The sequence below is a fragment of the Rhizoctonia solani genome, chromosome 12 (genome assembly GCF_016906535.1).
Source record: "Rhizoctonia solani chromosome 12, complete sequence".
NCBI lineage: Eukaryota > Fungi > Basidiomycota > Agaricomycetes > Cantharellales > Ceratobasidiaceae > Rhizoctonia > Rhizoctonia solani.
Genome location: NC_057381.1, coordinates 120313 through 135972, shown reverse-complemented (window position 1 = coordinate 135972; position 15660 = coordinate 120313). Strand labels below are relative to the sequence as shown.

The window sequence follows — 15660 nt, the reverse complement described above, 5'->3', positions numbered from 1 at the left end:
CTGTATGTATGATTAGCTACATGCATCAAATCAAAGAGTCCCAATATCACCATAACCGTCCTTCAAGAATGATGGTGAAGAGCAGGGGTGTCTACCCCCCCTATGAACACTTGCATTGTTGGGCTGCCTTGCTGAGAAGATTATTTTAGGAATAGCCTTGTTTTATCTCCATGATGCCACCACTAGGTTCAAAGTGGATCCCTGCTCATGTTTGTCTTCAAAAATGTCTTATAGACCTGTACAAGTTCACCAAAGGACTTGGATAGTTAGAATATGGTGCATGTTATGCACATTAACCTGTGTCTTCTTTTTTGTCTCAGTCCAAGCCAATTTCTTATTGACCCTGAGCAACCAGAGATTTACTGTTTATCCAAAAAGTCAAAAAATCGGCCTTTGTATGCGCTCTCAGTGATTGAGTAGCCTACTTTTCACTTGAATTTTTAGCTGAGAATGTGTTTAGGGTAAGTATCTATGCTACTTATTTATGTCAGTTTTTTATCACTCATTTTACAGGAGATATGTGGCCTTTGTTGTAGACACACATATACCAAGGGAATTTATTCCTATATTCTTGAATTTAAACAAAGCCTAACGGACTACATTTTTGTTGTACACCACTGTAAGGTGGGTACATGCTAGTGAAGGCAGGCGCTTAAGGCCGTACTACTACAAGCAGGACTTATGTAATCTAACTAATGGGCTATGCTAAGGTTGCGTAGGGCAACTAACTATCTATACTATTGGCAAAGGGGCCTTAGGCCTAGGAGGTGTGGTGAGTTAAGTAGGAGTGGATGTCTGAGAACTGATGGGGGCCAGCTACTTAGCTGGCTGGGTAATCCTCCTCAATGAATATGAGACAAGGTAAAATTGACTTGGGGTCTCCAAGCAATTTCCCTGCTGTATATATAAGACTATGGGCACTATCTACATGGTCTGTGCTTGTGAGAAAAGAAGTAAATATGTGAAAAGAGAAGTGTGCTGCAGGCTGTGCAGAAGCGTGGATTTCTCCTAAGCGCCTTTGGCATGGCATCTTGGTGCGGCATCTTGGCATAATAAGCGCCGAGGTCACGTGATTGAAAAACATAAGATAAAGGGTTTGTAAAAAATAGTAAAAATATCAGAAAAATTGTCCAAATCCAGTGGTATAGGTGGGGAGGTTGTAACAATTTTCAATCATGTGACTTCAGCGCTTATATCACACACTAAGCGCCAAGCCATGTCCCCATCCATGCTTACCTCATCATATGTAGCCACCTCCACCTGATGACACATCAGTGACATGTATGCATGAGTAAGACCAACTGCAGAGCGGGATTCTTATTGGTTATAGTTTTGCATATTATACATTTGTAATTAGATCACCTCTGTAATATATAAAGAGGCCAACTGACCATAGTAACACCCAGGTTGATTACCTCTTGTTGCATCCCACCACTGTACAAGGCCTTACAGCCAGATTACTTAGCACCCACAACACCTTAAGCGTCAACCTCACTGTACATACGTAGTTAGCCAATGCCCTTAAGGCCTTGGTCATTGTAGTTTAGTAGTTAGACATTGTGGGGTAGAAGCTTGCTGCCTTAAGCAGTATAACTTTATTAGTCACACGGCCACAAGCGCCCGCGCCCTCAATGTCCTTACAGACATCTAGGACAGCCTTCAATCAAAGGGGGGTACAAATTTCATTGTATCAAAAGGGGGTAAGCACTAGTATGTGTATGCAGTATGCACAGAAGATAAGACTCATACAGGTCACATGACTGAATTAACACTGTCATATATATCACTATGGGGGATGCTGGGACTGGGTTCTAGCTTGGAGCAGGGACTGAATACAACCCCATTGGAGCCAAAAGCCAGTCCACCCTGAACTGAACTTTGGCCCAGCCTGGACTATCAAATGGCATGCAAGGGACTGGAAGAAGCCTATTGGGCTGAAACCAACAAACCAACTTCCATGACATTGATCAGTCCCCAAAGGCCTGCAAATCAGACTTACTGACAGGATGTCTGGGACTGTTTGGGACTGTTTGGGACTGTTTGGGACTGTTTGGGACTGTATCTGGGACTGAAAAACAGCCCTGCTAGGACTATACCATGGTTCCCAAGGGACTGAGTAGGCTCATTTGTCAGCTCCATTTGACCTTGTAGCCAGTCCTTGTTGTACCAAATAATCTGTTGTCCTAGACACAGTCACATGACCAGTACAAGTGGTTGCATGCTGGCCCAAGCCCAAATTTGGGGGGTAGCAGGTGTAATCATGGGTTGTCAGCAGAGGAATAATAGGGCTCTATGGCTTAGTGGTCAAGCTGGTTTCAATTCCAGCTAGTTCTATTTTCATCTGTTTATGACATCTGTCATCCAATTGCATGCAAAAATAGCTGATTATATATCATTCTAGATACATGTAGAGAAAGAAAAGGATCATAAAATCAGGGAAATATGCCCCAATTGTTCAGAAACACTGTTGTATAAGAGCCAGCACTATAGCTACTGCCATGATAACTACTCAAATTGCCAACTACTTTGTGGTGGGCCACTTGGTCAAGTTGCAGGTAATTCTTCCTGTTGGTTGGTTGCTGGTCTGGAACCTGGTATCATGTTAGAATAGCTACAAGCTGTGCATGTGTGACATACCTGCTCACCTGCATTGGCTCCTGTGCCCTTCTTAAAAGTGTTGCACTTTGCTGCTGTATCCACATGTTGTAGACACATTCAATACCACAGAATTTATTCTGATTTTCTCAAATTTAAACAAAGAAGAATGGACAATATTTTCAATCATGTGACCTTGGTGCTTATATCATATGCTTAGCGCCAAGCCACATCCCCATCCTTGCTTAGTCAGCATGCATAGCCACCTCCACCTGATGACATCACTATGACATGTCAGTGACATGTATGCATGAGTAAGGCCAACTGCAGAGCAGGGTTCTTATTGGTTATGGAATTGGATAACATGTATTTGTAAATTAGTCTACCTCTGTAATATATAAGGAGGCCAACTGTTGTAAATTGGGGGAAAAGAGGTTGAGACTCTGGTGCTAAGCAGAGTCTGTGTTGGAAGATTTCCCAATTTCCAAGCTAAGTAAAGAAGTAGCTTCTTTAGGGTTCTCTGGGTCTAGCTATCTTGAATACAATCAACTACACATATATCCTTTCTCAGTGTAAAGTGTCTTAGTAAGTGTTTCTGTAAGAGCAAGAGTACTGGCTCAGGTTCCCTTTGGCAGAGATAGTTATGTAAGTTTTAAGCCCACCTAGGATTTGTCTCTGTTATGGATATGACATTTCTTCTTTAATCTGTACTTATTTTATTAATTACACTAGTAATCTCACAGTAAATAAATGAGATAAAGATGCGAACTAAGGTTTTCAAGGTCCCTCTATCCAATAGTGACCTTTACAAAACCTACAAACCTCAGGAATACCCTTAATATGCGATGCCTTTTGCATATATGCTGTTTTCTCACTCATTTAAATATATATAAATTCAGCTGAGTAGATAAACAGTAACAAGTAATATTTCTCTTGTTTGTAGTATTTATAATTCAAGATTCTATCTTGTGGCTACACACAGAAATATTCAGGGTCCCCCCTGTTGCATAGACAAGTGCTCCGGCGCTTAATCAGCCCTTAAGCGCCGACGCACTAAATGCGCCTTTTCTCCATCACCCGGGCATCCCACACTGCCGAATCGCTCGCGCTTAGGTGCGCATGTTTGTGCGCTCCAGAACGCTGGGTCAAACTCCCAAAACGGACAACATTTGGCTGAGTTATGCCCCATTTACTGTAAGTACCCAATGCAGAGGTATCCTACCTTTGGGACTGTTTACTCCAAGGATGAAACACTTAGCCTTGGGACATCTAAGGACCCACACAAGTAAATACTGCCTTGGGGCAAACATTGCCTTGGGGCAAATATTAGGATCTGTTGTTTGTTTACTATGTACCAAAGTATTGGCTCCCTCAAGTGTTTCAGTTGCCACATATACCTCCTGTACCCCCTCTTGGTATCAATCATGTATATACTTGTTTGTGCGCCTTCTCAGGGTATAAAAGGACCCTGTGAAGACGCTTCTAATGCAGCCATTTATCCACTCTTATATATTGACATATACACACAAGCCTTTAACAGCTTATCTGTGCATTTACTTTAGTGATTGACTCACTGTAAATAGCATAGGAGGTTATTCGGCGCACTAAGACCATAGGCCAGTCCCAACAGACACAGGGTAACCTATTAGTGTACTTACTGCAACCCTGTGCCCCTTGACTGTCACAGTTGTTGAGTTCAACATTGAGTATAGTGTAACGATACTGTGAGGATTGTTGTGATTGAGTGATAGTGTTTCAATCCACCATACCCCTTATATTGTAGATAGCTTTATCCACAATATCTCATAAATCCTAGATATATTTTAGGTAAACCCCATAAGTCTTAAGTCTTACTTAAGCATATATAAGTCCTATACTTATTAGGCAATCCTATAAATCCTGTACATTAGTCAGGTAACCTCTTACTAAAGGTACTATCCCAGAGACCTTAAGTATACATACCCTTAGTCACTTAGGCTTAAGTAACATTAGTCTAAGGTACTATACATAACCAACCACCTGCACTTCATAGTTGCTAGACTATTTGTTAAGAGTTGTTATTCCTGATAATCTAGCCTATATTGTGCATATATTCTGTGCATATATTCTGATTCTTAATACTAGTTCTTAGTTATTCCCATATACATTTTGTATATAGTAATTCTTTCTTACTCCTGTACTTACACAACTCTTAACAGTTTCAATCCACCATACCCCCTATATTGTAGATAGCTTTATCTACAATATCTCATAAATCCTAGATATATTTTAGGTAAACCCCATAAGTCTTAAGTCTTACTTAAGCATATATAAGTCCTATACTTATTAGGCAAATCCTATAAATCCTGTACATTAGTCAGGTAACCCTCTTACTAAAGGTACTATCCTAGAGACCTTAAGTATACATACCCTTGGTCACTTAGGCTTAAGTAACATTAGTCTAAGGTACTATACATAACCAACCACCTGCACTTCATAGTTGCTAGACTATTTGTTAGGAGTTGTTATTCCTGATAACCTAGCCTATATTGTGCATATATTCTGTGCATATATTCTGATTCTTAATACTAGTTCTTAGTTATTCCCATATACATTTTGTATATAGTAATTCTTTCTTACTCCTGTACTTACACGACTCTTAACATTGGTGACCACCGCAGGGCCTAGTGTTGGTTATCTTTAATTCTTACCTGTAATCTTTTGTACAAGCTTTCATACTTTGTATATACATTCTAACTGTGGTACTCTACTAACATTCTTTTATGTCTAGAAGATCAAGTAGACCTGCATCCTCTAATAGGACCCCTTGGGACACAAGACTTTCAAGAGAAGGTATGCCTAGACATAGTACCCCTAGAAGCTCTGTGCTTCCTAGAGACAGCATACCTACAGATAGTCCCAACAACCCTTTTGGACCTACTAGGTACTCCATTGAGCAATCCTCTCCTGAGGAGCTAGTGATTCCCCAACCTATCCAACCCTATGAATCACCCATCAAGCCACATGCTTCCATGCCAGCCTTGGAAGACCCTCAAGCAGGACCTAGTAGCTCAAGAAGGATATCACCTCACTCTCATAAGTCATCATCCAGACACTCTCCAAGATTGTCTCCTTTGGAATATGAAGCTATTCAGGAAGCAAACAAGCTAGCTAAGCCAAGTTCTTCTATAAGGAAGCCTTCACCTTTTGGCCATAAGACTAGCCCAGCTACCTTCCAGAGGATGATACCTGTATTTGGACTTCCTGATATAGAGATGTTGGAACCTTCCTCTAGTAAAACTCAGCCCTCTGAGCCTATGAACTCTCATGAGCTTAAGAGATCTAAAGGAAAGACTTCTGAAGCCCACATATCTAAGCATAGGGAAACTCAAGCTGCCTTACTGGATCCTAATGATAGGTCTTTTACTAATGACCCAGCTATCCAGAAGTACCTACCCTATTCTCCCTCCACTACCTTATACCCTTTAAATGAAGAATCTCCAGGAGAATTCAACTATCAGCCTGACTGTACCCAAATGACCTCTTGGTGCAGGAAGAACCCTCAAGCTAATAGTTTTAGGAAAGTCTACAGGCAGCTAGGAAGAGTATTCTATCATGTGGAGATACCTCCAGCCCATGAGAATCGCTACCCCTCACCTTCTTGTGAGCAATGGGCTTCTCACTACTTCAAACTACTAGATACTGTAGTAACCTTTAGACCTACATGTTGCATTACTACCAAGTTAGTTCCTGCTCAAGAAATCAACCATTGGCCTGAATATGGTAAGTTACACATAGACCTGAATAAACTAATCAAGAGAACTGTTCATAGCGTCTATGACATGGAGGAGCTATTGCCCATTCCTGAATGGCCAGAACATGACTGTTTATTCACCTCTCATTCCTTTGAGGTAGCTGCTGTCACTTATAGGGATCAGATGGAGCGTTTCATTCAAAAGCTATATGAGATCCTTGGTAGACAACTTCAGACTGGACCACCTTCCCCAGTCATCTCTGCAGGACATCTCAGTGAGGTAGAACCTGGACAAGAACACCTTAGGGATAGGACCCTACAACTCAAGCAAGATATGACCCTTTTAGTGCCCAAAAGTTCTAGAGCCTCTTCTGTCACTCCACAGGAGGCGGCTCAAGAAAACTTACTAAGGAGTCTTATCAAACCCACTAGTCAAGTTACTATTGCTAGTCCTTTACTTCCAGATCCTCAAGTTTCTCCTCCAACTGTAACCCTGCACACCTCCAGTAGCACTCCTCCAGGACAACCTCCTAGTAGTCTTCATTCATCCAAAGCCTCTCTCACTGTTACTATGCAACCTAGGTATTTAGGACCTGATAATGGAACCACACTTATTCCCTCAGAACCTTTACCATCACCTCCTAGCTCTATTGCTACTTCTTCCTCTAGATTTATACCCTTAGGAAGAATACCAGAAGAGTCACCCCATGTAACATTACAAGTCCCACCTACCTTAGAAAGGACTGAGAGACTTAGGAGAGAAGCTGCTAGATCTCTAGGACCTAGACCACCTACTCCTAGACCCACTATAGTCCCTTCCACTAGTTCAGAAGAAACCTTACCATCATCACCTAGAGGTAATGCAAGTGTTCCTATGGCACAACCTTCAGCTATACCTCCTTTCAATATACAAGCCCTTGAAGACTACATCAACAATCTTTCAGATGGAAGTATAGATGGCTTAAGTTCTTCTGAATCATCAACTGGAAGAGACCAAGTAGCCCCAGAACTAATAGCCCCAGCTACTCCTGCTGATTCTATTACTTCTGTCTCAAGTGCTGCTACTCATACTATGCAAATTCCAGTAGCACAGTCTACTCCCAGGATTAGGAGCCAAGTAGAAGAGGATAATGTTAGAAATATACCTTATAATCCACCTTTAAGCAACGCTGCTAGAAGAGTTAGCCTTGCAGGCCCAAGTATTCCTCTTAGAGATCCACCTCCACATGCTGACTTTATTAATCGCAGATCTTCCTTGGGAGCAAATCGGCGATCCTCAGGAAGACCAGCTATACCAGCTGAATCCTTTACCAGAGTATCTACAATCCCAGAAGAGCGCTCCTCTAGACTAGCTGAAAGTGCCCACAGGAGACCTACCTCCTCTCCTGAATCAAGAAGAACTCCTCTAAGTATCCATACCAATTTACCTTACTTACAGGAGCAGCCAGCACCAGTTACTAGAGAAGAAGCTAATATGAGTAGGAGAGGAAACTTCTTAGCCCCTCTAAGCACCTGTCCCACAACTTCAAGTACCTCCAGCACCACCCATTGATAGGACTAGGTTACCTCCTCATATTGTAGGACGTATGGTCTCCTCTAGAAGGTTTAGTGAGCTGTTTAATGATCCACCTCCTAGGGATCAACTTAGAGATAGACTAGCTCCCTTAGCTGAAGGAGGAGGAGGAAATGACCCACCATATGATAGCAATGAGGGAGATTTTGATAACTCTGGTAAAAGAAGGAACAACCCACCTAGAAGGAATGGAGGAGGACCTCCCAACGACCCAGAAGATCCAGGAAATGAACCATATGCTCAAGCAAATGCAGCTAGAGCTAGACCTTTCAATCCAGCTCCTGTACATTTTGATACTAAGCTGAAACCTGACATAATCCCAGAGTGGGATGGAGACACTAAGAAGCTGTCGCGCTGGATGACATCCATCAACAACATAGCTGAGTATAGTAGCTACACTAGAATTCAGCTTGGACAGCAGATTCCTCTCAGGTTCACAGGAAGAGCTCTTAGATGGTTCAATGCATTAGATAAGGACTATAGGCGAATTATAACTGAAGATTGGCCAGCACTTAGGCAAGCTATCACTATCCACTTCATGAATAGGACCTTCCTGAACAGAAGCAAGAATGAAGCCATGCGCATCAGGTTCAGGGATAAAGATCATTCAGAAGAGACCCCAGAAGACTATGTCATCAGGAAGATGGAAGCCCTCACTATTGTCAGTGACTGGACTGACTCTGAATTAATCTTTGAAATCATGAATGGTGCTCCTAAGTCCTGGACCACGCATATAGACACCTCAAGAATAGTCACTTGGGAAGACTTCCTTGACAAGATTGCATGGCATGAGGAGGACCTTTTGGGAAAAGATTCTTCTCATAACTCTGACATACAGCGTCAACTACACCAGATGCAATCTACTCTCAAGAGACTAGAAGGAAACAGGCACTCTAGGCCAAGTGCGCGCTCACACTTAGCAGGATCTAAACCAGTAGGATGGCATCAAAATAATCCTCCACCAAAATACCCTAAGGATGACTCTACAGTATCTAAAGGTAAAACTCCTAAAGACAAGAAAGCTAGACCTTGTAGACACTGTGGAAGTATGATGCACTGGGATAGAGACTGTAAGCATGCCAAGAAGAACTCCAGATTTGTGCGATCACATATGGCACAAGCAGATGATGATGAATGGGAAGCACAGGAAGCTTATGAAGATCTCTGTGATGAAGCCTACCTTGATGAAACAGAATATGACACTGAAGGAGAAGAGTCTGTTTCTGAGGAAGAGCAGGATTTTCATAAGCCCCTTCAGTCATTAGCTGTCTCTACCTCCAGCGCTAAGCCCAGCTCTGGATCCCAGGAGGAACAGCATGGTCTGGAGGGGACCACTGTCAGCCAGGGCACTAACTCTGCTGACCAGGGCAGTAAGGAATCTGATTCATCTGTATTTTCTGGATATGTACAACCCAAGCTCCCCACTAGGAAGAGCCTTAATAAGAAACTGAAAATGGCTAGTAGTCATACAGCTACTGCCAAGAATGGAGAAGAAATCACTCTCAAGCGATTAATGTCAAGACCACCAGGAACTGCCTTCTTTGGATCCAAAGCCACCATCATCAAAGGATGGCTTCAGACAAGTAATGGACCTAAGAAGCGCATCACCTTTGACTCAGGATCAGAGATCACTCTCATTAATGAGTCAATACTTAAAACTCTAGATCCATCACCTAGAGTGCGCATTGGACAAAAACTCAAGTTAATTCAAGTTACTGGGAATAGTAGCCTATCACAGTATATTTCCCTTCCTATCATCTTTGATACTGAACAAGGATTAGTTAAAATGATTGTAGAAGCCTATATAGTTCCTAACATGAACACACCCTTTATCCTAGGAACAGACTTTGCGTCTCAGTATCAACTGTCATTAGTTAGGAATGGAGAAGGAACAAGGATAGTTTTTGGGGATACAGGACGTTCTATTCCTGTGGAAGAATCAGATTCCAGCCCAAGAATTGATCAACAAGGTAATACCTTTATGGTTGAAGTTGCGCAAGGATTCATCAAGAATTCTGAGAAAATCAAGATCTCTAAGAAAGCCTACAAGAAGCGACTCCAACATAGGAAATTACCTCCCAATACTGTTAAAGTAAAAGTCTATGAGACAGTTACTATCCCAGCGCATACCATCAAGCTCATCAAAGTCAAGACAATATGGAAGGAAGGTCAAGCCTCTGGTTTTATGGACAGATCTTTCAATTCCCATCGACAAGAAGAACATCTGTTTGCAATAACAGACTGCCTGATAGATAGGAACAATCCTAAAATTCAGGTTTCTAACCTATCAGAACATCCTTTAAGATTGCAAGGAGGAGAGATTCTTGGATATATGCATGATCCCAATGAATACCTTGCAAAGGAAAAGGACATGACTAAGGAAGAAAAAGACAGCATTATCAAGTATGCTACCTTAGTACAAGCCATGGTGCAGAGGAAAGCTGAAGAAAAGCCTACTGTGCAAGAAGAGGAATTAATGAAGTTGCCTGAAGGAGGACCTAAGACTGCTGAAGTACCTGACCCAGAACCTGTCCCTTCAGATAGATTTCTTCAAGAAGTTAATTTCTCAGAACATCTCACCCCTAATCAAAGGGCTAAACTAGAAAAAGTTTTGCGCAAGCATGAGTTAGCCTTTGGATTAGATGGTAGACTTGGTACTCATAACACTCAACTGGAAATTAGACTAAGGCCAGGAACTAAAGAAATATCTCTAACCCCTTACCATGCTTCTCCAGCTAAAAGAGAAGTCATTGACAAGCAGATTGAGGAATGGCTTAAACTTGGAGTCATTGAGCCATCCAAGAGTGCTTGGGGATTTCCTGTTATAGTAGTCTATTGCAACAGTAAACCCAGACTATGTGTGGATTACAGACGTCTCAATGAAGTAGCTGTACCAGATGAGTATCCCTTACCAAAACAAACTGACATCTTGCATGCCTTGGAAGGAGCTCAATGGCTTACTACCTTAGATGCGCTAGCTGGTTTCACTCAGCTAACCATTAAGGAAGAAGACAGAGAGAAACTTGCTTTCAGATGTCACAACGGCCATTGGCAACCTACCAAACTACTCTTTGGATATAGGAATGGACCAGCAGAGTTCCAGCATGTCATGAATAGGATACTTTCAAGATTTCTATGGCAATTTGCCCTAGTATATATTGATGACATAGTGATCTATAGTGTTGAGTTTGAAGACCATTGCAATCACTTAGATCAAGTCTTAGGAGCTATTGAAGAAGCTGAAATCACCCTATCTCCAAAGAAATGTCACATTGGATACCAATCACTACTATTGCTAGGACAGAAGGTATCAAGATTAGGTCTATCAACCCATAAGGAAAAAGTTGACGCTATCTTAGAGTTGGAACCCCCTAAAAATGTTCCTACCTTACAAACTTTCCTAGGGATGATGACTTATTTCTCTAGCTATATTCCCTTCTACTCATGGATTGTAGCGCCTTTGTTCAAGCTTCTCAAGAAAGGAACAGCTTGGTCTTGGGAGGAAAAGGAACAACAAGCATTTGAACTTGCTAAAGAGGCCCTTGCATCTGCTCCAGTAATGGCTTATCCTATTATTGGAAAACCTTACAGGTTATATACAGATGCATGCGACTATGGCCTTGGAGGAATATTACAGCAAGTCCAATCAATCAAGATAAAAGACCTAAAAGGGACAAAGGCATACAAGTACTTAAGGGGGGAATATGATAAAGGAAACCCAGTTCCCAGAATGACAATTCCTGCTTCCAAGCAGAGAGACAACGTGACTGGGGGGGATACATGGGATAAGCAAGACTTTGAAGAAACAACTGTACAAGTGGAGCAAGTCATTGCTTATTGGTCAAGGATTCTAAAAGAAGCAGAAAGAAACTACTCCCCAACAGAGCGCAAAGCATTAGCCCTCAAGGAAGCACTTGTGAAATTTCAGGTATACTTGGAAGGAGCTGAATTTGTTGCTATCACAGATCATGCCGCTCTCACCTGGAGCAAGACTTACAATAATGTCAACAGAAGACTCATGACATGGGGCTTAGTATTCTCAGCCTACCCAGGAACGCAGATTGTGCACCGCGCAGGAAGAGTACATGACAATGCAGATCCTATCTCAAGACTTAGGAGGAGAACCCCATATCATACCAGCCCTCTGGCAGATCAATCGACTCCACTCAAGCTCAATATGGAGGAAGACCCATTAAGAAACCTCTACAAGGAGATAAATGAACGTTTTGAAGAGAAACTTCTTAGAGTTGCAAGCGCATTCACCCAAAGTTACAAAATTGGAAATAGCCAGAAGCCCATCAAGAAGTGGATACCCACACCGGCAGAAGCTATATCTTATCAAACAACTACCTCATACTCTGTGGAAATATCAATAAACTCAGAATAAATCACAAGGTTCATAGAAGCATACAAGAAGGACTCCCATTTTAAGCAAGTGATGGAAGAGTTCAAGTCGCACCACAATCCACTCAATCCACCCTTCCATCAATACCAGATAGGAGATAATGGATTGATCTACTTTATAGATTCCCAGGAAAAGTATCGGCTATGTGTACCTAGGGATCTACAAGTAGATATTTTGAAGGAAAATCATGATAACCTCAATCAAGGAGCACATGCTGGTTATGCTAAGACATATCATCGAATTGCTTCTGTTTACTATTGGCCTAAGATGGCTAGAAGCATTCAGAAGTATGTACACACTTGTGATATCTGTCAGAAAGCAGGACATCGACGGCATGGACCCAGAGGATTCCTTCAACCTTACCTATTCCACAGCAACCCTTTGAAGTAGTATCAATGGACTTCATCATGGATCTTCCACCAAGTAACAACTACAACGCTATCCTAGTTATTGTGGACAAACTAACTAAGTATGGACATTTCATCCCATGTACTACTCAGATAGATGAAGTACAAACAGCGCAACTGTTCCATGATCACATATGGTGTCACTATGGTTTACCTCGGCAAGTAATCACTGATAGAGATGCTAGATGGACAGGAGCCTTTTGGGGTCACTTAGTTAGTATGTTAGGAATTTGGCAAGCACTCACCACTGCACATCATCCTCAGAGTGATGGACAAACAGAGATACTTAATCAAACTACAGAAGTGGCTATTAGAGTATTCACTAACCCAGCTAAGGACAATTGGAGTAAGCTTCTATCAGGATTTGCGCACTCATACAATACAAGTGTGCATACATCCACACAACAGACACCAGCCTTCCTACTCCGCGGATTCCAGCCTCTAACATCAGCCGACTTACTGGCTCTCACTTCTGAGAACATTCCAAGACCAGCCCAAGAAAGTCAAACAGCTGAAGAATTCAAGGAATCCATGGAATTAGCACGATCATTAGCTAAGGACGCTCTCAAAGTAGCTCAGAATTATCAACAGAAATACTATAATTCTGACAAGACACATGTTACCTTTGAGCCAGGAGATTTAGTCTTAATCAATCCCCATTCCTTAAACTTACTCAAACATCAGTCAGGGAAAGGGAATAAGCTAAATATGCGTTATGAAGGACCATTTGAAGTCATGGAAAGCATATCACCAGTAGCATATAGGATAAGATTACCTGCTAGCTATTGCATACACCCAATCATTAACATAGCACACTTGGAATCTTACAAGGCATCACCCCCAGAGTTTGGAAGCCGACCCACTCAGAATACCTAGAGAGGACTTCCAACAAATACCTGAATATGAGGTGGAAAAGATAGTAGAAGAAAGAACAATCAAGAAAGGCAACAAGAGGATTAGGCAGTACAAAATCCGTTGGCTTGGGTACAGCTCAGAACATGATAGATGGAGGACAGAAAAAGAATTAAGGAATGCTCCAGAAGTAATCAAAGAATGGAAGCGAACCTCTGGCTCCACTATCCATCCCAATCACAAGAAGAAGAAGGAGTTCTAAGCTCCACATGGCTTCTTCCATGTACCACAGGTGTAACTAAACCGGTCATATCCTCCAAGATAGGAAATAACAACATACTCGACGTTCAAATCTCTAAGACAAACCTATCTTATGGAGGATGGATTTTGTATAAATGCTATCACTCAACTCTCTCCATTGCCATCCCACTCACACTGAATACGTCTACTCAGTACTCTATCAATATGTCTTTTGCTCAAAGCTTCTACTGCTTCCCCATCTTCACCACCTATCGCAATGATGTGCCTCTCTCCCCTGAGACAGGTATTATTGAGGCTAATCATGTCCGCGACTTATACTACATTTATGCTAACCGCCACAATGATCACCCTTCACCCTACTCAGAAACCATCCTGACCCTCTGGAGCGGCGCATTCATGCTATGCCAGATGTTGAGGTGTTCCTCATGGCTGATGATCACCCTCCCCAGTGGTTCCTAGGTGTTGACCTTGCCCATGCTCTCCATGGGGCCTACTACCATGCTCTCCAGGTCTTTGGGGATGCTGTTCAACCCACAGGATGGAATTGCCATGATCCTTGGGGCAATTATGATTATGCCTCTAAGCTAGAAGAGATCAACTTCCCATACATCCCTTGTCCTATTTGCTTCACTCGCGATCTCTACCACTTCCCCTTTGACACCTTCCATGAATTACAGCGCCAAGTCCACCACAACAATTTCTATGTCATCTGTCTCAACGCGCTTTCCATCATTATTAATGCTACCAAGCAGAACCATTACAGCAACCTGGCTCATGTTGGGTACATTTGTGGTTCCCCTGCTTGCGTATCAGCACACCGCTTCTGGTGTCGTCTACACGGGCACCCTGTCATTGATAGCTCTGAAGACAATTTATCAGATGCAGGTAAGCAGAATTTGGCATAGAATTAATATGTGCACTGAATATACAAGGATATGTGTCACAGGATTCCCTATCAACGACTACGACGCCGACGATGAGTCCTTGGGCCCGCTTACGCCGCCGACTGAAGTTTCTTCGCCGCCTGCATTGGAAGAATTTGCGGAACAGATCTTCAACTACGCCGCTTGGGGAATCGAGCCTCCCGTCATCCCTGAGTCCCACGGAATCCAATGGCTGGGACAGCAATACGGCAATTCATTCACTGCGCCGGAGTTCAAGCCCTTGCACGCCGCAAGCAATGCAGGCGAGTACCCTGCACCTCCCAACAGCAGCAACTACGAGCTTGACGTCAACGCTCTTACCGAGCAGCTTGCGCAAGTGGCCGTTGTACAGGACGCCGATCCCGCACCCCCGTCCTTCAGCGCCAACTTCGTCGAATCTATTTGGGAATGGCCTGGAGAACCTCAGCCCGTTGCCAACCTGGGACCTCCTGAGTGGCCCTCCATACCACAGCAGCACACGCCTCCGTTTTCATGGGAAGACCATTGGCACAAGGTTCGCGCCCGCAACTTAAGGACCAAAGGGGATATGGACTTCAACATTGGCGGAGGTATCGAAATCAACGCTAACCATGTCATTCAAACTCGTCCTGTAACCTCTAACTAGTAGTCAGAGTCGCCCTTAGCCTTGTAACCTCCAATCCGTGCTTTCAGCACCTCCTTTTCTGTACTCTGCAACCATTAATGCTCTACTCGCGAATCTGATCGTTTTTGACTCGTCTAAATAATCGTCGCTAAGAATTCGACCCCTATTCGTGTGAACGTCCCACCACACTTAGTACCGATCGATAGCCACGACTCGATAGATATTGATAGCACTTTTAACCAAGTCAAAAGCCTCGGATTTGACCTTGTAATAAATTACAACAAGTAAATACCCTGCACCAACTGAA

At 42.7% G+C, this 15660-nt stretch overlaps 3 protein-coding genes across 3 annotated transcripts; all 3 read left to right on the top strand.

The window, feature by feature from the left end:
• Nucleotides 1-5429: 5429 nt before the first annotated feature.
• RhiXN_11288 (Retrovirus-related Pol polyprotein from transposon) lies at nt 5430-12288 on the top strand (the record flags this gene model as incomplete). Its single annotated transcript, XM_043331103.1, has 2 exons — nt 5430-7806; nt 7868-12288. The coding sequence occupies 2 exons, from the start codon at nt 5430-5432 to the stop codon at nt 12286-12288; spliced, it is 6798 nt and encodes a 2265-aa protein (XP_043184613.1).
• A 425-nt stretch (nt 12289-12713) lies between these two features.
• On the top strand, nt 12714-13827 carry RhiXN_11287 (Retrovirus-related Pol polyprotein from transposon; the record flags this gene model as incomplete). The annotated part of the gene is made up of 2 exons (XM_043331102.1): nt 12714-13466; nt 13525-13827. The coding sequence occupies 2 exons, from the start codon at nt 12714-12716 to the stop codon at nt 13825-13827; spliced, it is 1056 nt and encodes a 351-aa protein (XP_043184612.1).
• A 203-nt stretch (nt 13828-14030) lies between these two features.
• On the top strand, nt 14031-15374 carry RhiXN_11286 (uncharacterized protein; the record flags this gene model as incomplete). Its single annotated transcript, XM_043331101.1, has 3 exons — nt 14031-14109; nt 14235-14711; nt 14773-15374. The coding sequence occupies 3 exons, from the start codon at nt 14031-14033 to the stop codon at nt 15372-15374; spliced, it is 1158 nt and encodes a 385-aa protein (XP_043184611.1).
• Between the last annotated feature and the right edge of the window lie 286 nt (nt 15375-15660).